General features: G+C 41.9%; 1 protein-coding gene across 1 annotated transcript in view; it reads left to right on the plus strand.

The window, feature by feature from the left end:
* Window positions 1–5,156: 5,156 nt before the first annotated feature.
* The window catches only part of LOC133351396 (sodium-coupled monocarboxylate transporter 1-like), a 40,936-nt gene continuing 19,086 nt past the window's right edge, over window positions 5,157–27,006 (plus strand). Inside the window, exons 1-11 of the mRNA XM_061566560.1 lie at window positions 5,157–5,516; window positions 6,875–6,940; window positions 7,126–7,177; window positions 8,640–8,707; window positions 9,114–9,268; window positions 13,033–13,173; window positions 17,577–17,706; window positions 21,066–21,154; window positions 22,058–22,170; window positions 24,249–24,316; window positions 25,585–25,671. Of these exons, the coding sequence (XP_061422544.1) occupies window positions 5,169–5,516; window positions 6,875–6,940; window positions 7,126–7,177; window positions 8,640–8,707; window positions 9,114–9,268; window positions 13,033–13,173; window positions 17,577–17,706; window positions 21,066–21,154; window positions 22,058–22,170; window positions 24,249–24,316; window positions 25,585–25,671 (1,317 nt within the window). The 5' untranslated portion in view covers window positions 5,157–5,168. The remainder of the gene's footprint in view (window positions 5,517–6,874; window positions 6,941–7,125; window positions 7,178–8,639; window positions 8,708–9,113; window positions 9,269–13,032; window positions 13,174–17,576; window positions 17,707–21,065; window positions 21,155–22,057; window positions 22,171–24,248; window positions 24,317–25,584; window positions 25,672–27,006) is intronic.

Here is a 27,006-nt window from a genome sequence, read left to right on the forward strand (position 1 = left end):
GAATAAACCCACAACATTTACAATTCGAGTATGACGTTTCGTCGATAATTGCAACCAGCCTAATCAGGCGACAAACATAATTGTGGAGAAATCCTCCTGTTTCGGTCTTAAATAGAGGAGGTGAATGTGATATAATCACTGTGAGCCAATCAGGTGCAAAGACCAGGGGGAGTTAATGTAGTAATATAAATTACAATGGGAAATCAACATACATAATGTATGTACATCACGCATTCATATTATGAAAAAATCGCAAAAACGGTTGTTGGCCGCTCACAGTTAATGTTTCGGCATGCAGTTTAACAACGTGGATTGTACAAGTGTACATGTGCAGCCCATTTGTCAATCCACTGCTAGACGTGGGCGTTTCTATATGGTGCAGACAGTGGGAAGGCCCTCATTATTTAACCATTCTTAATCATGCTGGCAAATATGGGTTGGTGAATAATTGAGGCATATACGTTGGCAAACCTAAAAAATTAATTGCAATATTAATAATTACTGTAAACCAATATTGGAATTTCTTAAAACAAATCCACACCAAGTGTTCAAACTCATTTACATGACGGTTCCCTTAAGAAAAGACCTCCAATGCATACAGACCACACAATTGTAGATGTGTTAGAATAAATGCTGATTTGTTAACTTTGGCCATGAGCAGAGATTGTGTCGTGGCTGTTCTGTCTCACAGTGTCGCAAGCTACGTGGAAAACAGGAAGAACAGAAAATGGCAGACTTCCCAGCCGATCGACTCAGTGTGGAACCTCCCTTCACCTCTGTAGGGATTGACGTGTTCGAACCATGGACAGTCATCTCCCGCCTCACCAGAGGAGGGCTCGCGAACAGAAAACGTTGGGCAGTGATGTTCACCTATATGAGTACACGAGCAATGCACATCAAAGTCATCGAGTCCATTTATAAAACTCTTCGAGCTTTATAAATGCACTCCGGAGATTCTTCGCCATTAGAGGGCCAGCCAAGCAACTCCGTTCTGATTGTGGAACCAATTTCACTGGAGCATGTAAAGAACTTAAGATCAATACAGAGAATGTCGAAGATGATTCTGTCAGGAAATACCTTAGTGACCAAGGCTGCACATGGATCTTCAATCCTCCCCACTCTTCGCATATGGGTGGAGCCTGGGAACGCATGATCGGGATTGCTCAATGCATTCTCCCCTAACCCTAACCCTCCATGCTATGTGATGTCGGGTCCACACGGCTCTCTCACGAGGTCTTGACCACTCTCATGGCCGAGGTCTCAGCCATAATTAACTCAAGACCCCTGATCCCCGTCTCAACCGACCCGGAGTCACCATTCATCTTGACTGCTACACTTCTTACCCAGAAGACAGACGTGCTCACAGCACCTACCGAGGAGGCCAGCACTGCAGACCTCTACAGACGTCAATGGAGACAAGTGCAGAGCTTCGCAAACACGTTCTGGCATCGCTGGAAAAACGAGTACCTTGCGACACTCCAAGTACGCAACAAGTGGCAGTCTAACAGACCAGACATCCAAGAAGGCGACCTCGTCCTACTGAAGTACAACCAAGCCAAGCGGAATAAGTGGCCAATGGGCCGCATCCTCAAGTCGATTCCAAGTGCCGATGGAAAAGTTTGAAAAGTCGAGGTTATGATTGCGAAGCAAGGTGTCGCAAGAACTTTCGTCAGGCCCATAGTCGAGATAGTACTACTTCTCTCTCGCAAAGATATGGACAAATAAGTTGACCCGTCGAAGTTGTTATACATTTGTTTATGAGATAGGGAATAAATGGTGGTATCTCCTAGATACCAGACGGGGAGTGTTCTGTCTCACGGCGGGAGTTTTGCCGCGCGGCAGATGGGGGGGGGGGGGCGTATGTACACAGGAAGTTCCTGTTTTTGATGCTGGTTTTGGTCACGTGACCAGGAAGTTGCGATTTTAGATTTCCACTGAACCTCGCGGGCATCGGCCATTGCGCAGGTAAGTCGGGATGGCGGCACCCATCGCGTCTCAGTGAAGCTAGACGCAGTTGTCCATCGTGGGACTTTGAGAAGCATTGTCTGTAAGTTTGTTTATATTCTTATAATATTGGCAATGCTGTTGTAATGTTGGAATGACCGTTATAGTGATGTAAATGCCTTTATGGTACCGTTAAGTTGTTGTGGTAAATACGAGGCCTAGTTAGCAACGAAGCCTGCAACTTTCCTTATTGTGGATGTTACTTGTGATTTAGTAGGTCGAGTCAGACTTGTGCCCAGGTGGCTATGTTGCGATCCTGAGAGTAAAGATGACGAAGTATCTCATCCACAGTTTAGTGTTATGTGTAATGCTGTACATTTGGGGTGCAGTGGGATGAATACACGATGTGCCTTTATGCAACGCACCGGCTTGTGCTCTTGTGTAGTTGTTCAGTGGTAATGTAGGGGCCTGGTCCGTCCAGGATCTATTGTTATCTAAGACAATGTTCTGATGCTGTGGTGTTCATTGTGTTGGTGTTTCCGGGTTAAACAGATGCTGTATCTGTGTTTTCTCACCAGTTTTACCTTGTTAAAATCAATAAATGACGATTGGAGTCGGACGTTCATCCTGGCTCCGAGGGTTTATTGAACACAAGGTTATCTACTCGAATAGCGGTGCAACGCAGCGCACAGCGAGGCCGAGATAGTGGCATCTTAATGCTCTGTAGAATCCCACATCACCCCATCCCTAAGTCATACTTAGTTGTTGTTTTTTGTTTGGTCTTGCACTCTCCTTGTTCGACAAGCCGGGAAAACACTTTGGCCTGCTCAATAATAATACAAAGTCAATTTGGCACAGAATGTATTACCAGTGCAATGGTCTGCAACTGCAAATTCCGCACATAGATGAATTTTGAGCCAGGCCATAAAAAGAAGAGAAATATGCACTTTCCAATACACTCTTTCTAGTCCATACTTGAACTGGAATTAACTGGTGCTGTTTAATGAAACATGCATGACATTGTATCTGTTGCAGTACTTGGAGCTGCGTTTCAATAAAATCATACGTTTGTTTGGAACGGTTTTTTACATCGTGCAACCTGTGAGTAGACATATTACTCTACACACTTTTCACAGTTATGCTAATCATTTCAATTGGAAATGTATTTGAAGTTTAGTACTTCTATACAATCAATTGCATTTCTGGTATGTCTGCACTAACAGAGCCTCGCCTGGCAAAGAATGGTATCAAACGTCTTTCAATAGACTCTCCCCTGCACAGTAACACAGTGAAAACGCTAAACTTTCCAGGAAACAGCCTTGACATGGGAATATGAAAAACATTTCAACTTATTTTAAAGCGCATTTGTCCAGATTCTATTATGCAGTGGCCACCAAATCCATTTGTCCAGAATCTATTTTGGAAGCGTCTTCGGGCTGAGATTACAAAATCTCAAACAGAGCAATACTGGCAGGTAGCCTGATAAAAAAAAAACATAACGTGTTTGTTTTGGGTTGTAGACTACATTGTTTGAATTTTAGCTGTGTTACAATTCACTCTCTTTTATAAACTCTTTGGTTTTTTCGGTGAAGTCAATTAGAAAGAAAATAAATTAAATAATAGAATACGACGTTTCGATTGCAAAACGAGCAATCGTCATCAGGTAGAACTAAATTTGAAAAAGAGACAAAACACAGACACGGAGACACACAGACAGTCACACAGGCAGAGAGAGACAACACAGAGACACAGAGAGAGAGAGACACAACATAGACACACATAGACCCAATGCCTCTGTGTCGAGGCCTTAAATAGAGAGATGAGGGGGGGGGGCAGAGAGAGAGGTGGGTCTGCTGGAGCAGCTGCTGAAGCAGAGAAATTAGCATGTCAATGAGAGAGTTGTGTGGAAATATACACCCCGCGGCGGCCGGGGGAGAGAAAGACCCAACAAGCCTGGTAAATTTTAGAGAGAGTTGTGTGGAAATCCACTCCGAAGCGGCCGGGGGAGAGAAAGAGCGAATGGACCTATAAGAGCCTGGTACATTTTAGTGTGTCTATGTTGTGTGTCTCTCTCTGTGTGTCTTTGTGTGGTCTCTCTCTGCTTGTGTGTCTGTTTGTGCGTCTCCGTGTCTGTGTTTTGTCTCTCTCTCAAATTTAGTTATATATATTTTTGGGTTATTTCGGTAAAGTCACATAGGTATAAAATAAAATAAATTAAGTCAGTGATTTAATTTATTTTATTTATTTTAAATCAGTGATTTAACTTATTTAATTTTATACCTACATGACTTTACCGAAAAAAAACAAAGATTATGGATCCCTGCAGTCACGGAAACTTCAGATCTAGTTCTATATAACCAGAGAAAGGGCTAATTAAATATGGCTGGTATGATTTGTTCATATATTTTGTTATGAGGTATTGTCTTATGAGGTGTTCATGATTTAAATACATATTTCTCCATGTTTTTTTTAAATCACCTACTGTGATAAGGAAATATTTAACGCGTAGGTGGAGGCTTTGTGTCCTTGATTTAACGCATGCAGAAAGCATTGCTCTTCACTCTTTTGTAAAGGAGTGATGTGTTTTGATATGTAAAAATAGCAGCAGTCATCTTTTTTTCGCTTGACTATGTGTTATTGGTCCATTTAACAAAAAAATCCTCCAGTCTCCAATGCTTCTGCACTGTGGAAAGGCTGTGCTCTGCTTCCTATTGTTGTTTGGCAGCTGGGTATAATGTTCATGATGGGGTGCACAATCCAAGCAATGCAATGGTAAATACATTAACATTCTCATAGAATGAATACAGCTCTCGGTTCAGCATGCTTTCCTTGTATTTTTATTAAATTGTTATGTGCCTGAAAGTTATATTGATATCATAAAATTGGTTTTCTGTATATTTTAAATATGTGAAAGAATTTGTTCTGAGTTGGATATTTTGGTACATGGTGTACTTTGCAAAGTCAGCATGGGTTTTCACAACATACTTCTTGACATTTGAGTCGAAACCAACAATATTTTAAAGAGGGTTGGTCACAGTTCTGTACCCAACATGTAATCTGAACAAGAGAGGAACCTTTGTGTAATTTTGCTGATCTCATTCAGATATGCACTTGAATGAAATACACACAGAACTAGGAATGTTAATGTACTTCAAAACGCTCCTATTTAAGGAAAAACTTCAAAAGGTTTGGCCATTGTAAATGAACTACTCGCTAATCTTGCAATGGACGCTGTGTCTGGAAGGATTGTGGGCACGTTTGGAGTGTGGGACTATGTGTTGTTTGCCCTCATGCTGTTGGTATCTGCAGTCATTGGGATTTACTTTGCCACTAAGGAGCGCTCCAATGCTGACTTTCTCATGGGCGGCCGCCAGCTCTCCCCTGTGCCCGTGTCTGTGTCCCTCACAGCGAGCTTCATGTCTGCCATTGCCGTGCTCGGCACCCCAGTTGAAATCTATCGCTACGGCGTCAGCTTCGGCTACATGGGGCTCACCTACGTGCTCATGGTGGTCGTGAGTGCCGAGGTTTTCCTGCCTGTCTTCTACGAGCTGGGCATCACCAGCACATACGAGGTACTGCATTCATGCCACGCGTACGTTGTCCACCTCTAAAGTAGGTCCGCTGCCCAGAATGTTAATTTACATTTAATTCGCGGTTTGTAAGGTTGTTGATAATGGTAAAGTATTTTAAGCCCTTTTGGATGCAGGTGCAGGGGTCATGTAAGCGTGCAGATCTGTCACATCGCTATTAACAGTGATTAGATTAACACATAGGCTTGTTGTGACTAATATTATCCATAGTAGAGGTTTTTCGAGTTAGATCGCGTAAATATAAATGTGTCATTAAACCCGCCACCACCCGATAGTCAATTAGTAAGGGTTGTTACATAAACACAACATGACAATTCGTTACTAGTTCAGCTCACCGGTGTGTTGGAGAATAAACCCACAACATTTAGAATTCGAGTATGATGTTTAAATTAAAACCAGCCTAATCAGGCGACAAACGTTATTGTGGAGAAATACTCCTGTTTCGGTCTTAAATAGAGGAGGTGAATGTGATATAATCACTGTGAGCCAATCAGGTGCAAAGACCAGGGGGAGTTAATGTAGTAATATAAATTACAATGGGAAATCAACATACATAATGTATGTACATCACGCATGCATATTATGAAAAAATCGCAAAAACGGTTGTTGGCTGCTCACAGTTAATGTTTTGGCATGCAGTTTAACAATGTGGATTGTACAAGTGTACATGTGCAGCCCATTTGTCTATCTACTGCTAGACGTGGGCGTTTTTACATGGTGCAGGCAGTGGGAAGGCCCTCATTATATAACCATTCTTTATCATGCTAGCAAATATGGGTTGGTGAATAATTGAGGTATAAACGTTGGCAAACCTAAAAAAGAAAATGCAATATTAATTAATTACTGTAAACCAATACTGGAATTTCTTAAAACAAATCCACACCAAGTGTTCAAACTCCTTTACATGACGGTTCCCTTAAGAAAAGACCTCCAATGCAAACAGACCACACACAATTGTAGATGTGCTAGAATAAATGCTGATTTGTAACTTTGGCCATGAGCAAATATTGTGTCGTGACATCTTAATATTCTGTAGAATCCCACATCACCCCGTTCCTAAGTCATACTTAGTTGGGTTTTGTTTGGTCTTGCACTCTCTTTGTCCGACAAGCCGGGAAAACACTTTGACTGCTCAATAATAATACAAAGTCAAATTGGCACAGAATTTATTGCCAGTGAAATCGTCTGCAACTGCAAACTCCACAAGTAGATGAATTGTGAGCCAGGCTATAAAAAGAGGAGAAATATGCAATTTCCAATACACTCTTTCTAGTCCATACTTGAACTGGAAATGACTGGTGCTGTTCACTGAAACATGCATGACATTGTATCTCTTGCAGTACTTGGAGCTGCGTTTCAATAAAATCATACGTTTGTTTGGAACGGTTTTTTACATCGTGCAAACTGTGAGTAGACATATTACTCTTCACACTTTTCACATTAATGCTAATCATTTCAATTGCGAATGTATTTGAAGTGTAGTACTTCTAGACATATGTTAAATGCTTGTTCATATATGTATATGTATTTTTGCTTAATAAATGAATGCCTGCATATAGATAGAATAAACAATCTTTTGCGATTTTTTCAGGTTCTTTATACTGGAATTGTGATTTATGCTCCTGCTCTGGCTCTTAATCAGGGTAAGGACAGTCTTCCTCATTTCTTATATTTTGGTTGATGAAATGATAGTACATTATACCAAATGTTGTTTGGAAAATTAGGCTAGTTGATTGCTGATATGACCCAAAGGTTCAAAATGTTATCACATATCAACTGCATATTTCCACTCATATCCTGTCTCACAATTTATCTGCGAGTTGAGTTTGTGGTTGTGGAACATTCCATTGGCAAGAAATTACCTGAAAAAATGCCTTTTTGTTATTATTGAGCAGGCCAGAGTGTTATTTCGGCCTGTCGCATGAATAGAGCTCAAGATAAAACAGAAAATTCCGACCACATATGACTATGGGGTGAGGAGGATTATGCCTGAGTACCATGATGTCACGGCACAATTTCTGTTCAGAAGCAGAGCTAACAAAACAGCCTTTGCTCTAACATACACCGACACGTGTGTGTATGCATTGCGAGTCCGTTCTGAACGAAACCAATCATGAAAATATAGACTCTGAACACCTGGTGTCGATTACCAATGGTGGTGATGATCACAGATCTACACACCATTTTCCCTAACACCTGTGCTGTGCTGGCCTTGATAAGTGCTCAATACTGTGTATCTTTGTGTTTACGTGTGTGGGATGGCGAGCGGTGGTGTAGTGGTCAGTGCATTGCGCTACGAACTTGACAACCCGCGTTCGAGTCCTGCTCACGCTCGACACCAGTGACGATGATCTGAAATGGTCCTGGGCCTCCCCTAGGTCGACTCAGTATGGCCACTAGGTAGACAACGGCGGCCGCTCGCGGTGCTGGCCAACCACCCCCTAGTGTGCCATTCCGGCCTTCATAGGTGCTCGCTAACAGCACTTGCTCCTCCAGTCTGTTAAGGCTATACAGGGTATCTTTGTGTTCATCTAAAGTGGGGTAAACATTATCACTCAGTTGTGGCACTGACCACACCACACCCTTTCTCGACATGCCAGCCTTTATAGGCGCTCCATAACAGCACTTCCTTCAACATCCTATGCTGGCTATGGTGGGGTGGCAAATATTTAGTCAATTGTGTATCTATTTGTTTGCTAATGCATTAGTCTGTATGTTCGGTGCATGTATTGCAATGTTTGTATGCGTCTGCATCATGGAAAATCCACCCACGAATAACTGAGACTTCACCGTATTTTGCGTGCAGCCTGTTACAAGTTGTTTGCTCTCGGTTCCTTAACTCTACAGTGCTCCAAAACTATTTGATGTAGCTAAGGGCACCACTTACCAATTACAACATATCTCTGCATTAGGCTTTTTGGATTGAATGTTCCACTTCGTCATCCATTCTGGAACCAAGAAACTAGCATTACGTGTTGATTTCGCAATGCTGCATGACTGTATGTGTTTTTTTGTGATACGAGGAAGTATAAAATCTGGTCTTAAGTTGGCATAAATCTTTATTTTTATCAAAAGGTAGACCATGATTATAACGTGTTTTTTCAGTGACTGGATTTAACCTATGGGGGTCGATTATGGCGACAGGGATCGTATGCACTTTCTACACTACACTGGTAAGGCACTCGTGCAGGCACTTGTAGCATTAGCATGAACCTGTGTGAATAACTTATCTCACGTTTGAATGGTCAACATGACTTTCTTCCTTCAGAAAAAAATAATCAACATAATTGAATAATACTGCCAAAAAGGTCCCGTAGATATTACTACATTGAATATTGGCATCACATATCTACTATGAGGAATAGCCATTGCCCAAAATGTCATCTATTATATAATTTATTGTATTTTATTAATACTCTTTCCAATAACATCTGGTAATTCAGTAGCATTTTATTAATGTTTCATGGAAATCCATGAGGAGTTTGTTTTTGTTCTAAGTGTGTATAACAATCTCCTCATTCCCTTTCAGGAATTTCACGTAATGTCAGAACTGCACACGGTTTATATTTTTTTCTGTAGGGTGGGCTTAAGGCTGTGGTTTGGACAGACGTGTTCCAAATCGGGGTTATGGTGGCGGGATATCTGGCGGTGATCATCCAGGGAACGATCCTGCAGGGCGGCTTCTCTGTCACCTGGGAGAGGTCTCAGCAGGGAGGTCGTCTCGACCCTCTGAGGTGTGGCTCTCTCTGTTACTCATTGCCTCTTCAGTGAGGTGACACATAGAAGCAGTTTCTACCGTGATCGACTATAAGTGACAGTGCCTCGGGAGTTTTGAGCCCTTTGTTTCGTGTGGTCACATCAGTACAATCATGCTGCCAGTACTGAACGTCATTTCAGCTTGTACAGTCCAGAACGCATAAAACAGTGAGTCCATGCGTCGACATTTTATAAAATGTTCACAGGATTATAGGGATATAGGACAATGGTCATGGGAATGCAGAATTTTTTTTTAGACATTGTGCAAATTTGTATATCTTTTTACAGAATTATGCTTTATATTTTGACCAAACAGATGCTGAATGTTGACTTAAAGCTTTCGTGACTGCAGGAATTCATATTCTTTGTGTTGTGATCGAAACGTCGTGATATTTTTATTATATTCTATCTACGTGGCTTTACCGAAAGACCCAAATAAGATGCTGAATCGTTACCATACTGAAATCAGTTTATTTATTTATTGCTAATACCACACGCGGTTAAAGTAACTCATCACATGAAGTCACTTAAAACTATTTAAAAACTACATAAAGCTTGTTAATTATTGCTAAAAGAGAGAATACAGCATGATAGAAGTGAACTAAGTGACATTTATAAAGCGTCTCTACAGATTATTGGAATATAATCGACACAATTGCACAGAAATCGGCTGATAATGTATTTTACAAAACTAACACTCACAAATTTGCCGGACAAACAACTCTCAACTAAAAATGTATAAACAAAACGGTTATCAACCTGACTAACGTTGAAATATCCAGTGATATGGTATCAGTCCTGTCTAAAGGTCTTAACTTTGCTGTTGCCCCACGTACAATCCTTGCCGATTAGATAATTGCTGAAGTGGAATCAGCAGTTAAACATCTCCCACATAATCAAGCTGAAATAAATATTAATTTCAGTGAGGCAAAAGGCTTAAGAGAACTAAGAGCAAATAAAGATATCCAAGTTATTGCTGCTGATAAAGACCAATCAACTGTTGTGATGCCCCATGAGAATTACGATAATAACATCAAATATTTACTCGATGAAGGTACCTACCTTAAAATTCAACGAGACCCAACCAATACCTTGGAATGGAAGACAATGACAATCATTGCCAAGTCATCAATTCCCAAGGAAGAGCAATACCTGATCAAACCAAGGGCGTCAAAACCACCAAGAATATATGGGCTTCCAAAGATTTACAAACCTGATGTCCAATTAAGACCCATAGTTTGTATAATAGGCTCTGCCACATACAAATGATCACAATACGTAACGAAACAAATACAGCCCGACATCGGTAAGACCTCTTCGTTCATTATAAACTCAGAACATCTCGTAAATACAATTAAAGATATTCTCGTAAGTTTGATGTGACTTCTCTGTTCACCAGGGTTCGGGTCAATGAGTCACTTCTAATACTCGATACTCTGGTAATAAAGACAGGTTTAGCCAAAGATATCCCACGACTAGCTGAACACTGTTCCTTCTGGAAAAGTGATTTTTATAAACAAAAGGAAGCAGCAGCAATGGGTTCTCCTTTGTCTCTTGTGATTGCAAATTTGTACTTGGATGATTTTGAAGCAAAAGCAATAGCCTGAAGCACTCTAAAACCCTCTGCTTGGTTTAGATATGTGGATGGCACACTGGTGGTCTGGCCACATGGCGTAGATACATTTAAATAATTTCTAAATCATCTCAACTTGCTAAACCCATCCATCCAGTTCACCATGGAAGTGGAAGTTGACAGAACTCTCCTATTTATAGATATTCTATTCGGGGGCGGCTGAAATGGTAAAATAAAACAGCGTTTACCGAAATAAAATGCACACTAACGCCTATCTGAATGCAGTCACACCATCACTTCACACATAAATCCTCTCTCATCAAGACGCTCATACATCGTGCTAAGAAAGTGTCAGATGGTGATAGTCTGAGAAGTGAAATTCAACATGAGAATAGGGTTTCCCCTTTTTTCTGGCAACAAAACAGGTGTTAAGATGTTAAAACACCAAACTGAAACCTTTTACAAGGAATCATGTCTGCATATAACCACAATACTTGTGGTCAGAATGCAAAAAAAACATACTCTGACAATATATGCATTGTCTTTGAAACTGATTGGTCCACACTAGTCTCAAAACGGTGTTAGACCAGAGGACACCTGATTTGTTGCCATAAAAAAGGGGAAACCCTATTCTCAATTGAATGGTTATAATGGCGCACAAATCAACAGGGTACTGAATGCCAAAACCAAATCAAATAACACGAGAGTTGAAACTGACCAAGTAATTAAAACTATTAAAATACTGTACATTGCGAGATTAACTGATAAACTAGCCAAATTTGTGGATAAATAAAACCTCCGAGTAAGATTTGGCATGGTACATAAAATATAGAAACTATTATCTGGTACTAAAGATGCATAACCGAAGCTATCAACAGAAGGTGTTTACCGGATTAATTGCACTTGTGGCAAATGCTATGTTGGGCAAACAGGACGAATGATCAGCACAAGAATAAAAGAACACCAAAGAAATATTAAATACTCCCAAATACAACTGTCATAAATGGTAGAACACGCGTGCCAACAAGGACACTCAATTGATTTTGATAATGTTGAAGCTATGTGCGAAACTAGTTACTACTGGCCAAGACTAATTAGAGAATATATCGAATTTAGAGAAATATATTTAATTTTAACCATTCCGATAGCTACAGGCTTAGTGTTGATTGGAAGCGAATCATCAAATAATACATTGTTTAAATGCATGTAGGTCACCATAACATTTAAATGCATACAGGTCCCCATACGTCAATGGGGATTACCTGTACGCAGTCAATATCACGCAAACAGGAGGTACAAGAACAATGTGCATGCATAATGGTCATGCATAATGTACGTTGATCACCATATGAATAACCAAACCGGCAATAGATACCGATTGTAATTAATATGCATTCATTAACCCCCTCCCCTCCTTCACAAGTGAAGAGCTCACAAGTGACGTCATCACATCTATCACTCTATTTAAAGAACGAAACAAGAGGATTTCACCACAAATCTGTCTGTCTGCCTGATGATGGTAGTTGTAATTACTGGCGAAACGTCGTACTCAGATTGTAAATGTTGTGGATTTTCTCTCCAACACACAAGTGTGCTGTACTATTGACGAATTGGCATGTTCTGTTTACGTGACAAATCTTACAAATTGGCTATGTCGGATGGTGGCGGGTTTAACGATACATTTATATTTACGCAATCTAACCCAAAAAAAACTATATTATGGAGTTTATTTCTCAATGGAATGTACCCACATGTTCCGTACTAGAGTATAGGCTTCTCATTATTGCATTTAGCTTCACGCTTTTAAGGCTTAGTAGATCTTAGCTTCATATTCTGGTAAGAAGGCATTACAGATATTTACCGTTCTGCTATTTTAAATATATATATCTCAATATTCAACTTTTCAATGTTGAACTTCTGCCCAAAATTACACATTATTTGGTGATACTGCATTAGCAGTGGTGCACAAGGACACACAAAAATCAACACATTCGTCAATAACACTGCCTTTAAAGGAAGGCATATTAAAGGGAATGAATGGAGCAATGGCCCTTCTTCACAACACATGAAGAGGCCACTTCTCTGTTGTTCTGCTCATGTCATTTAATGCCATTTTTATTCGGCGCAATGTGATTGTCAAGTTATTACAACACAATTCTCCTGTCTCAGCTTCCATCCTGACCCAAGGTTTCGACACACGTTTTGGTCTGTCTTGGTGGGCGGCACATTTGTGTGGACGACCATCTATGGAGTCAACCAATCTCAAGTTCAACGATACTTGGCTTGCAAGACGCAGCGACAGGCCAAGCTGTAAGTGTTTGAAGAGGGTTTTTCACATCTTACATGTTTTGGATTTCTTATGCAGAAAGATACTAATATATTTGGTCGGCATCAGGGACGTGCGGTCAGGGGAGGCAGGGGAGGCAGAGCCTTACCTGTCATACTCCAATGAAAATAGTTGTTATGAAAAGTAAAAAAAATAATAATCAAATAAAATTAAATTTTAGATTTTTCCACTGATCCGTGTCATAAATGTCATTTCTGTACGATTCCAATTATTTATATAGTCAAAATCGCCAAATTTGCGGAGCTCCGCTACAAATACAGGAAGAGACGAAAGGTGAGGCAGCGACGAGCTCAGCCTCCCCTCTAATTGCACAACCCCTCAATAACTGGATGGAGCGCGGGCAATAAGCGCGTGCCTGTTACTATCTCAGTATGTCACCAATGTAATGTTTATAGACTCCTTAATTTCATGTCATCGCCTTCCATACTCCAGGTAACTTATTTCACGTATGTGTATAAAGATATTTAGGCTCGCTGGTCTCGTCATGAAACTGCAATGAAAAAGCACCAGGGGAGGCAGCTATCACATCTGCCTCACTGAGGGGGATGTGTCTAGCACGCCTCCCTCCATGAGGCCACGCCCCCCTCAGTGTTTGAATCTGGCTCTGATACTAGCCAAGGCCTCCCCAGCCATTGACCTCACCACACGTCACTGGTCGGCATTATATAAACACAACTGTGTACCAAGAGCGACTCAGAAACCAAAAAACCCATCACAACAACGATATTGGTATCAAAACGTAAGCAATTGGGCTACCTGAAATTTAGAAAAATCATACTCTTTGGTTCTTTTGGTAAAGTCACGTAGGTCCAAAAAATAATAGATCACGACGTTTTGATCGCCACACAAGTAATCGTCTTCAGGTGGGAGAGACAAACAGGCTACTAAAACAAGTCCTTATATATAGAGCCGAGAGGGGGGGAGGGGGGTTGCCGCATCGGGCAAGAGGGTGGGGGCTAGAGATTGTGCCTAAGCGAGTGGGAAATCCAAAGATGGGAACCGAGATGGGGGGGAAGGGGGGATTGTGGTTGATGCGAGAGCTGCGAGAGCTGAGGAGCAGAGGAGGTGGCCATTGTATTGTGAGATATTAGCATGTCAATCAGAGGTCGCAAACGGGTTTTGATTCCTTACCCGTACCCGGCCGCACTAGGGTCGCAAACGGGTACCCGTACCCTACCCGATACCCGGCTACCCGTACCCAGCCGGGTATCGGGTAGGGTACGGGTACCCGATTGCGACCTCTGGGATGAAGCCATGTTGCAGGCGCGGGTGGGTTGATTCTAGGAACTTGAATTGTGAGAAGAGACAAGACGTTGGGAAATGAGTGACAAATGGTTACTCACCAGTGACTCACGGCCTACCCGTACCCGTACCCGGCCGAACCAGGGTCGCAAACGGGTACCCGTACCCGGCTGGGTACGGGTAGCTGGGTATCGAGTAGGGTACGGGTATCGGGTACCCGATTGCGACCTCTGATGTCAATGTAAACGAACCAACGCAACGGTGGCTGTGCTACTGAGACATCCAGCTCGTTATAAAATGAGGGAAACAAACGGGGGACAACACTACATCGAGGGAAGGAGAGAGACACACACCGAGAGGCACACGCACGCACAGAGAGAGAGAGACATCTAGAGAGACACACACATTAAACGAAAGACATACAGAGAGAGAGACACATACACAACAACATCACAGCCAGTTATAGTCTGCTAAAAAACGAGAGCCACCGCCACATTGAGGGAAAGGGGCAACGTTGGCTTTGTTAGTGAGATTTTAGCTCGTTAATGTAAAGACATTTCGCTTGGTAATGTAAATTGGTAATGTAACTCAGAGAGTCGGAAAAAACTGCTGACGGTGGCAGGTAGGATAGAAACATCAACAACCAGTTAAGGCTTTACCTGGTTAATAACATCCTTCCAATGATTGCTCAATTTGTACCCATCTTCTCAGTTGAAGTTATGTCTGTGTTTATATATCTGGATGGCTTCATGAACAAATCTTTGATGGTAGTCCGGAAAGTTTGCAGAGTATCTTGGTCTCGGAAAAACAATGTCGTGTGAGCCCACCGCATTCAATCAGTGATCAGCCATTGCAGAGGTATTGGTTCTGCCGTGTTTCAAATCTGCCTCGTGTTCGCGAACACGGTCCGATACAAGTCGTTTCGTTTCCCAAATGTAACTGCTACTGCAGACACAACTTAGTTTGTAGACACCAGGAATCACATTTTTCACAGATGGTATCAGGTCATGGATTTTGTGTACTGTGTTGAATTGAACCTGAATCTTGTGTTTGTTAAAGATTTTAGAAATATTTTTGGTAACCCCTGCTATGTATGGCAAGGTGATGGTTTTGATTGGGTCCTCAGATGCTTCTCTACCCATGGTTGGGGATAAAGCTTTGTGGATTGTGCGGACCGAATATCCATTAATCTTGAGGGCTTGGCGTACGTGCTCCAGTTTACTGGATAGGTGGTGCTGGTCGGAGATGCAATGGGCCCTATGGTGCAGTGTTTTGATGAGGGAATTCTTCTGGGCTGGATGGTGGTGGGAATCAGGCTTTAGATAGGAATCCGTGTGGGTGGTTTCCTGTCGACAGAGTGTCCCAACGAACCATCAGGTCTCTTCTTGATCAAGCCCTCAAGATGATTGGATATTCGGACCGCACAATCCGCAAATCTGTATCCCCAACCATGGGTCGAGAACCATCTGAGGACCCAATCAAAACCTTGTTTCAGCAGCCTGTTTCTCTCTCCCACCCTCGAGCTCCTGCTCTCGGTTCCTTTTATGCTACCAGCACAGCCTGGCTCAGCCCTGACCGCGCCTCCCTTCTCATACCCACTAGCAGGTTCCAGAGGCCTCCAGATGGGGTCCTCCATGACCCTTGCCCTAGTTTTTCCGCTTTGTCAACACACCCTTGCACTCCCTCACCGGCGTGTGTACTGTCTGTCCTCCACAGTTGCCGCCACTGCCCACCAGCCGGCGCTATTACACTACACATACACTAGCCACTTCATATATATTTTGTCCAGTATTTTTTTGAGATCCTCGGTTGATGGGTGGTGACCATTGGGGGAGTGTTTGGGACCATCCTCTAGACTCAGTGGTTCCCAACCTTTTTTGGTTACTGTACTTGGTTACCGTACCTCTTGTTAAATTTTGTTTCAACCGAGTATCCCCCTTGTCTGACCCAACATGGTTCTAATAAATAAATGTATGAATAATGAATATCAATATTTTAACCAATCGTCCATTTGTGAGGTATCCTAACTAGCTAGTAACTGTAAGCAAATAAAGAATAATTAAATACACGCTTGGTATTTTTGGAAACCACATGGTTTATGATCCATGAGTTTAGACAGTGATTTTTTTATATCGTTCTCTGTTACCATATGGATTAAAATATTATTGTAGTTACTTTATATTGACAGATTCATACATGATTGTTCACCAATGACTCTTATGTATGACATAATTTCACACATTTATACATCACATCACGTACCCTCCGGGACATTGCCACATACCCCCAGGGGTCCACGTACCCCCGGTTGAGAACCACAGCTCTATATACTTTACATATGCATTGAAGTTGATGGATCACATTGGGTATGTTTGTAAAATGTGGGAGCGATGATGGAACAGTTAGCGCGCTGCACTACAAACCCGGTGACCGGAGTTCGATTCCCACTCATGGCCATCACCAGTGACAATTATCTGAATCGGTCCAAGGTTTCCCCTAAGTCGACTCAGCCTCAAATAAGTACCTCATGAGTATACATCGCCACTAGAGAGACAAAGGCGGGTTATGAGTGGTGCGGGCCACTAACCCCCTCGTGTGCTGTATAGTCATTCATACCTGCTTGCTAACAGCACTTGCTCTAACAGCTTGTTAGGGCTATATAGGAATCTTTGTTTATATCCTATCGATTTACAGCCCTTCATCAACAGACTCATGATAAAGTCCTCCTCATGCTGTGTTAGTCTTGGGGGTTGGTTGATTAGCTTAGAATAACATGATTAATGTGAGTTTTGTGTTTGTATTTAAAGTTGTGTGCATCAAACCAAATACTTTTTTTATGGTGAATGCAACTTTCTGTTATAATTGGCTTCCATACTTATACCTTAGTGTAGAGATTCATAATACTGTTTTTTTTTACAAAAACATCTCAGTAATCGCCCTCACTGAAATAAAAAAGTTTAATTTTATTTTAATCATCTGCTGACTTCAACATCGAACCGAGCTGGACTGTATCTTTGAACTACACTGTTCCCGAACATGTTTACACATGAATTGAGAATAGAGCTCTGTGCTTTGAAAAACGTGACTCTCTGTTGCCTGCCTACTACCACTGAACCTTCTCCAGAGCTCTGTACCTGAATCTGCTGGGTTTGTGGATAATCCTGGCTTGCTCCGTCCTCTGCGGACTGGTTATGTACGCGCAATACGCCGACTGTGACCCGCTCACTGCTGGGCTCGTCTCTGCCAGTGACCAGGTGAGGGATCATCTATAAGACAACCATTGATTTTACCATCATAACACTATGTAACACAATTTTTGTTCCTGGATAGTAAGTGTTATTTCCTAATTGCTTATGCCTAAAAAGTATAGAAAATGGCTATTATTCCCCACAAACTTTGCTTTTGTGACCAGGACAGTGATTTTTTTAAATTTATCTATTTTGAATGAGAAAATGGGCGAATTTGTGTCTTTTCGTTCATATAAAAAGTCAGAAAAAACAACATATGAATCAAAATTAACATGTATTTATACTAAAGTAATACAAGAATTACCACAAAAGTTGAAGAAATGAGTAGTTTTTCGAGATTTACGATTATACTGTAAATCACTTTCACATCATGTTATCGTTATACTGTCCTTGGTAGCGGCGTTCAAAGTCCAGTATATCCTGGTAGAAGCGCTCGTCTTGCTCCTCCGAGTACGCTCCCATGTTCTCCTTGAATTTATCAAGATGAGTATCAAGGATATGGACTTTGAGGGGCATCCTACAGCCCATCGTGCTGTAGTTCTTCATCGGTCTCAACGAGCTCCACATAGTTTTCGACCTTGTGATTGCCCAGGAAGTCACGAACCACTGCGACAAAGCTGTTACAAGCCGCTTTCTCCTTTCTAGTGAGCTTCTTGGGGAATTTATTGCACTCCAGGATCTTCTTTATCTGTGGTCCGACGAAGACACCGGTTTTGACCTTTGCCTCAGACAGCTTAGGGAAGAAGTATTGAAGGTACTTGAAGGCTGCCAACTCACCAGTGGCTGTCCGCTGTCACCAGTCCCGCCTGTGGTAGTGCACCTTGTGTCCCTGCTGTTCCAAACGCAAAGATAGCAGGGAAACATGGTAAAACAGCCTTGGAGACCCATCAGGAATGCCACCATTTTGAAGTCTCTGATGACCTCCCAGCCGTACTCATCATACTTCAAGGCGTCCAGCAAGGTCTTGAGGCTGTTGTAATCCTATTTGAGGTGCACCGAGTGAGCCAGGCGAAGAGACGGGCACTTGTTACCATTATGGAGCAGCACAGCTTTGAGGCTCCTGGATGAGCTGTCAATGAAAAGGCGCCACACATTCTGGTTACAGGCGATTCCGATTCCCTCGAACAGACTGGTCATATTGTGGCAGAAGCAGAGCCCATCTTGACAGGTGAAGAAGCTGCAAAAAGGTTGGTGACGCTTCCTCTGATCTGCGACTTGCATACTTTCATTCAACAAGTTCCACTGCTTGAGCCTCAATATCAAAAGCTCGGCATTGGACTTGGTGAGACCAAGATCTCTGATCAAGTCGTTGAGGTCTTTTTTTTTGGGGGTAGTATGGGTTTCCCTCCTCAACTCCACCTCTGAAATTGTCATCTGGATCTACAACGTCTTCCTCACTCTCTGACTTGATGCTCTCTTCTAAAGATGGTTGCTCTCTTTCCGGAGGAGTGGGTACGGGGAACTCATGGCAATGTGGCACCGGGGCGATGGATGAAGGAAGGTCCAGATATGTGATAGCAGGTGCATTCTTGCCAGTCCGACGTTTGGAAGGGTCCACCATGCAGAAGTAGCAGTTGCGTGAGTGGTCAGTGGGTTCCCGCCACATTCTTGGAATAGCAAACTTCATGGCTCTCTTTTCCCCTCTGTACCATCCTACAAAAATACATTTATTTCACACATGATTAATGTGTAAGAGATTATCCTAAGATTTTAAATAAATTATATATTTTTTCAATAACTTAGAAAATTGTGAAACATTTTAGAATTTAAAACTTTAACAATTAAAAAAATTGTAACAAATTGTCTAACATAAATTTCTGAGCAACAATTGTCCATCTTACCTTCTAGAGTTGTTATGCATTGCTTGTAGGTGAAATGAAGTGCCCAGGGTTTTTCTTGATCCCCGAAATGCATGCCTAAATATTCCTCGGAGGCCTCACACATCTTAGCAGATGCTTCCACATGGTACTTTTTTGCTCTTGTCTTGATAAATTGGGGGCAGACATAGCAAAATGCGTCTGTCAGATGCTTGCAGCCTCTTGATGCCATCTAAAAAAAATGCAGATATGTATCCACATAGGCAGCTGGAACTAAACTGAACTGGTGGGCTTAAGGCCCCTGTATTTATACGACTATTTATATTACTGGAAAGTTCTAGAATGTTCTAGAAGTTACTCCAAGTTTGCTCAGCACAGAATTTATCTGGAATGTTCTGGAAAATAGGTAAATTTAAAAATATCACTATCCTGGTCACAAAATCAAAGTTTGTGGGGAATAATAGTGATTTTCGGTACTTTTGAGGCATAAGAAATTAGGAAATAACACTTACTACCGAGGAACAAAACAAATAAAAAAAATGGTTACACAGTGGAATCAACAGTTGCCATGACGTTTAGTTATCTAATAAAGCTTTAAAAATAAATATCCCCAAATAGCCTTAACACACTGATGGGCCAAGTGCAGTTTAGAGAGCACTTTCGAAGGCCGACACTGCACACGAAGGGGAGGGTGGCCAGTAGCACGCCCGCCCGCCCGCCTTTGTCTCCCAAGCTGCGATGTGTATACATCGTACTAGGTACTCATTTTAGACTGTGTCGTCATTAGGGGAGGCCTAGGACTGGTTTAGATATTCGTCACTCATGTTAGCCCTGAGCAGACCCAACTACCTGAACTCAGGTAGTTGAGTCTGTATCACAACACATGTCCAGCCCTTTTATAAACACACTGTTAGATTGGGGCAGGGGTCGGTAAACAAAATAACAATAAGAGCAATTTCTTTTCGAATTCGCTAAAAAGAAAACCTCTACATTTCAAGAGCTGCAATACATGTGAATATGAGACGGTGGTCCTTAGTAAATAGCATCACAAAGCGGTCCTTAAAGAGCCGTATTCGCCTCCGGAGCCGCGGGTTGCTGACCCCTAGATTAGGGTCTCCTCACGCCACGACTGGGGGTGAGGGCTATTTAATCAAACTTCACTCCGCGCACCATCTATCCTTTCCGCAAACCTCCCCAGATCAGAACGCTAGGAACTGACCGACAGACAAAGCGGTTAGTTTTTTGTGTACCTATACTGTTATCTGGAGACGAGCATGTGAAGGAGACATTGCTCGTTGTTTTTGTTATGTGTGCATAGCGGTCACCTATCCAACCAAGCACCATCCAATCTGAACCCTGCTTAACTTCACATATTTGATGAGATTGGCCACATTGTGGTGATTTGGGTATACGAAATAAACTGCATTCTATGGCAAAACATTATAATATCACACTGTAACTAACCATTGTACTATTCCAATCTTGATGATGATGTAAACGTGCACAAATGCCATAATCCTGTGTTGTCCTCCTGGTTCCTGGTTGTAGCTGATGCCTTTCTTGGTGATGGACATCTTGAGTGACTTCCCAGGAGTCCCGGGCCTCTTTGTCTCCAGCGCTTTCAGTGGTACACTGAGGTAGGCAGCTTCTCACGCTCAGCAAGGCACCGTCATTCGCACCTCCGATTAGCACGTTTGGCTATGTACAGTATGAAAGAAGTTCAACATATATACAAACACACAGGAACAAAAGTTAAGTTTTGTTTTCACAGGAACGCTGTAAACATGAGTCTCGGGACATGTATGCAATTGCATAATTACGTTAAATTCAATTGACCATAAACTCCAATGCAGTGGAGCTCCTCTTATACGCAAACATAGTACTGTATATGTGACTCCTGCTATCTACCTCCAGAATCTATCTAGGTAAACTCCTACTAATGCACAGCCGTTACTCGGACAAGCGAAGTCATGCAGAAAATTCCTCCTATCATTCATCATGTACAACAAGTTAGCGGAATCTGAGAATGACAAACAGCAGGAAAATATGCCTCAAAAATCACGTTTTCAATCCATACTACAGACCATGAGACTCGGATCGAAAACATGGACCTTGACTAAGAACATGGAACAAATACACATTTGAGACATATTGATTGTTAATACAAAGTACATGGGCTTGGGCAGGACACATGGCTTGAAACGACGGTGGCCAATTGACAAAACTCCTCCCGTGCTTGGTCTCGATATCCAGAAATGACTGGAGACTGAGTTCAGTGTCGCGGGTTCATAGCATTGTTTTATATCTAAGCAGTATATCGGTTACCATGGCTTCCAATAAGATGATCACAATTAAAAATGTAATTATAAAATTGGCTCAGGATTGTATATGGCAGATGGATACTGCCGATTGCTCATTTGAGTGAGACAATATTTGGTATTTAAAAAAAACATATTATCAAATATGAAGTTGTGATTCAAAAATACTTGTATTATTTACAGTGCCATATTTTAATATAGATTATTATTTGTGATGTGTAGTACAGTGTCCTCCAGCATAAACGCACTGGCAGCTGTTACTTTGGAAGATCTCATCAAGCCTCGCTTCCTGAATCTGCCCGAGAAGCGACTGTCCTTGGTCTCTAAGGGCCTCAGTGAGTAACAACACTAATTCTTCATTGTAACATACATCTTGTAAAATAATTTTGCTCTTCCTTTAATGTTGTACAATGCTATATGTGTTCAGTTAGCTGCCTCCGTTCTGGTTATTACAAATATTGAAAATGAGTGCTGTTAAACAGCACTCATTATAGTAATGTTTAATAGGTTTAATGTGATTTCAGTATTAACCCCCAAAACATGACAGGAATGAATAAATGCACTTACACCTACTCCCACCTGCCCCTTCCCCCTCTTGTTTGTTGCTCTGTTGGGGGTCAATTTGTTACAACTATGAATAATGTAACCCGATTGTACAGTCGTGTGTATAATAATTATTTCCTGTCTCTTTTTTCTGGGATTTTGAGGGCACTGTGGCATATGTGTTCAGAACAACTGCCTGGGGCAAATACAACCATTAATAACTATGCTTCCTATTCCCTCTGCATTCACGAACGCTGTATCTGCATGCATCCAATTTCAGACCCTTCTATGCCATGCTCTACCATGTACAGCCCAAAAAAAAGCAGGTCCATACCATCAGTTTAGATCAAATTAAAACTGGAATTTACCTAGATGAGACATCATTGATGACTTTAGAGCTTTGTTGGTAGCCATTCCTTTGAAGGTGCTTCAAAGCAAATATCACTTTATAGGTAGAATTCTGTAGATGTTTTAATTAAATGTTTTGTTTTAAAATCAGCAAGTCATACGCAATGGGTTTTTTGGAAACATTTATATAAGTTGTGCAAAATTAAGGAGTTAATTTAACCACAAAAACCGTGTATTTGAGGCATACTGGAGCTATACATTTTCACCTACTGTAGATACCTGGATTGCGATCTCTACTTCATACCTTCCAAGAAATGGCTGCAAATCTTCTTCTTGAAAGAAAAACAAAGATTTTACATCATTGATGTAATGTTTAGGTATATTATGGGTTTAATTGGGGTTGTCTGACTTAGAATTTTGGCTGCCTGGGCTGACTCCAGCCCAGGAGTTGGAGCTACAGCCTGGGATACAGGTGTGTGTGGACAGCCCAGACCCATAACAGGGTGAATACAGCTCGCATTTAAAGGTGCGTGTGTATGGAGGATTAGATATATTAAAACCCACATCCAAGGATAATTTGTCTTTTTTTAAGTTGCCAAAAACAAGATGTATTAATTAGGTTTGTGTAATAATAATTAAACCAAAGAAAATAAGAGCAGTGAAAAACAACTTGAAGAATACCTAGAGCATTTATAAATGTGAGTAAAAAATTTCACACATTTACAGACTTTTGAATCATACAGATGTAGGTAAGCTCATGCTGTCTGAAATGCCTTGCATAATTTCAATGCCTTGCATAATTTAAATGCCTTGCATAATTTATTAACAAAACCATTATTCAGAATGATGAGTTCAGCATGGATACATTTATTTGTTCAAGTATATATCTATCTAGTGTCTACCTCACAACTGAGGGTAAAGTCCATGACAGATACTTTCCAACATTTGCGATTTGCAGCACCTTTCATGGAAGTCCCATCTGACTGCTCACATTGTCCCACCAGTTGATCCGTTTTCTTCCCCTCTTCACTCCCATTTCTCTTTTCAAAATCATATTTATCATATCTCCAGCAGTAACCCACTTAGTATAGGTGCCACATAAGTGATCTTTCCTCTCATCAGACTGCTCAGTAATTTCTGCTTCTAGCCATTCTCAGCACATCTTCATTCATCTTGTTGTCACATAAGCTGACTGTTCCCATTATCCTCTAACACCACATTTAAAACGCAGTGTCGATGTTTCACTGGCATATCCCACTGTACTCCACACTCAAACTTTCAATATCTTAATCCTTAATCATCTGTGACCTATTCGAAAGCAGTATTAACCATTACTTTTCTCGTATTAACTTCTTGTTCCCACCCTCAATGGTCAGTGACTGCTTCCAATGCATATTTTAGCTGAGTGTATGCATATGTATGAATTTGAGAATGGTTAAAGTGTTTTTTTCTTTAATTATATTGTTATTGGTGCAAGAATACAAATAAAAACTAATGCTGATGTCATGTGTATTGACGACAGGTGTCGGCTATGGTGTGATTTGCATAGCCATGGCAGTAGCTGCTTCAGGAATGGGAAGCATCCTGCAGGTATTCCTGTTTTCACTTTTCATAAAGCACACTCTATGAATATTGTTAATAAAGTTTGTGAAGTTAAAGTATCAAAGTGTACAGTTTTAAAGGTGTCTATGATGGCGATAGTGGTGTAACAAAACATCAATAATTTGGTTAATATTGATTCTTAAGCTCGTGATGCATGCATACAATTGTCGGTAAGAATCTACATGTTTCTATTGGTACTTTGTGATGCATTCAAGTGATCCATAATATGTTTTTTTGGGTTATATCGCATACATATGAATGTGTCGTTAAACCCGTCACCACCCGAAACAGCCAATAAGTAAGATTTGTCACGTAAGCATGCCAATTCGTTACTAGTACAGCACACTGGAGAGCAAATCTACAACATTTACAATCTTAGTACGACGTTTTGCCATTAATTACAACTAGCTTCATCAGGCGACAGCCAGTTTTGTGCAGAAATCTTCCTGGTTGGTTCCTTAAATAGAGGGATAGATGTGATGACGTCACTTGTGAGCCCTTCACGTGCGAAGGGGGTATTAATGAATGCATATACATTACATTAGGTATCCATTGCCGGTTGAGTTATTCATATTGTAATCAACGTACATTATGCATACACTTTATGCATGCACATTATTCTTGACCATCCTGTCTTTTGCGTGCAATGAAATAGCAGTACCCGTTATTGATTTTTCTTTTTCTTATTAAATATGAGCAGCTAATGCATGCATCAGACCAGGGTTTTCATAATTGTGAGTCATGACCATCAGCAAGATGCATGTCTCAAATTGCAATGAAGTGAAAACTGAATAAAACTATGACAAATATTTAAAACGAAACTATTTTTGTTTTAATATTGACTTAAAGCTTTTCGTGACTGCAGGAATTGATATTCTTGTGTCTTTCGGTAAAGAAAATAACAAAAAATACCGAAAAAACTATGACGTTTCGATCGCAACACAAGCGGTCGTCTTCAGGTAAGGCCCACTGAGCTATATACATAACCCTTTTTTCAGAAGCGACCTGGCCACAATTGATTGCTCAACGAAGTGGCTTATCACGTGGACATTTATAGCAGCCAAATACTCTAAATGCATGTTTCTACACTCCTTGAATGATATATCCAAGGAGTGTGGTCTCCTATTAGGCAATGCGTTTGATAAGAGATCACAGATAAAAAAACTAGTTTTGGAAAACCCTGATTCGATTCTGCCGTGATGAAGGTGCAGCATGCTTGGGACCACATTTTCACCATGGCAGTTTTTGTTTTTCAGGCGGCATTGATGGTGTTTGGGATTCTGGGAGGCCCCATGCTCGGCGTCTTCGTCTTGGGAATTCTCTTCCCCTGCAGCAATGACTACGTAAGAAAGACCCCCATGCTTAACGTGGCAGTAGGTTGATAAAATGATGTAAGTTGTAATTCTTATTATACGAGTAAGCTGAATCTTGATAATTGGGTTCAGTTAATTAGACATGTGTAATGACATATTGACATCTACTGGTTGGAAAAAGGGAAGCACGGGTACAGGCACCACTATAAACATCATCCAATCCCAAAGGGAGAGGTATCTGGGTCAAAGGTAAAGGGCGGGGCTGGCCTAGATACTCCGGGAACCGGCTAGAAGGTTCCACAAGAGGGTGTGGCCGGAGGCGGAGCCTAGCCGCGCCTGCAGCAATATAAGCAGAGGCGGAGGAGGACTCGTGGTCGGTGTAGGGAGCCTTGGGTCTGGACTGCGTCATTGCTCACCGTCATCTCTTTTCGCCATTCGGCCACGTGGCAGATTTCCTGTGAAGTCAACCAGCGGCGAGGCCGGGAGTGGGCGGATGGAACCACATTTGGTTCCATCCGCCCACTCCTTACATTGGAGTCAGAAGTGGTTTAACAAGATACAAGTTAACATAAGATGTCTAAACATCAGAAGAAGCGTCACCCACCGGTGGAGTCTTCCAAGGATGATGAAAATGGAACCCAAGACCTGCCAACCCTGGGAGCCGTGGTTCCGGTTATGAAAACCACGGCGGAAGAGGTTGCAGCGCCGGAGACGGTCGGCGCAGACGCAACATCTATGCACCTAGCAGCCCCAAGACAGCTGGAGGAAGGTGTCGGAGCAGCTGGACTTGTTGCTGGCGGTGGTTGTGCAGCTGGTGTTGCTCGTTCACGGCATCTACGGTGGCGGGGCACTCAACACACGCATCACTGGGAGGTAGCGACCAGGAGTCCGAGGTGGATGTTTCAGCGGGTTCGTCTGCAGGTGCGACAACCACTATTACGCATGCTGAGGGGAGCGCACAGCTGGACGCCACCATTTCAGGCAGTGCGGGAGAGGCACGGACGGAGTCGCCATTTTACAATAGACGCATGGTGCGCAAGGTGCGGCAGCCGCCGCCAAGGACATGCGGAGTGGGACCGATCGTACTCACAGACTTCCTCAAGATAAATCATTTGTCACGGCAGGCGGCGACTGGAGCGCCTTCACTTGGCGATTCGAGGCGGCTTTTCATTCAGTACATTGGATGGAGGAGGAGGCGCTGGTCGCTTTGCTGACTGTTTTGGATGATGACGTTCTGGACGTTTTTAGAGCCATTCCTGCAGAGAAAGAGTCCACACTTCAAGGTGCTTATGCTGAGATGGCAGACTTGTACGAGCCGCCTTCTAACACGTGACACAAATTTTTTCAACGTAGGCGAGGGGAAGC

This window comes from Lethenteron reissneri, chromosome 37 (assembly GCF_015708825.2).
Source record: "Lethenteron reissneri isolate LAM-NWPU_2019-01 chromosome 37, ASM1570882v1, whole genome shotgun sequence".
Taxonomy (NCBI): Eukaryota; Metazoa; Chordata; class Hyperoartia; order Petromyzontiformes; family Petromyzontidae; genus Lethenteron; species Lethenteron reissneri.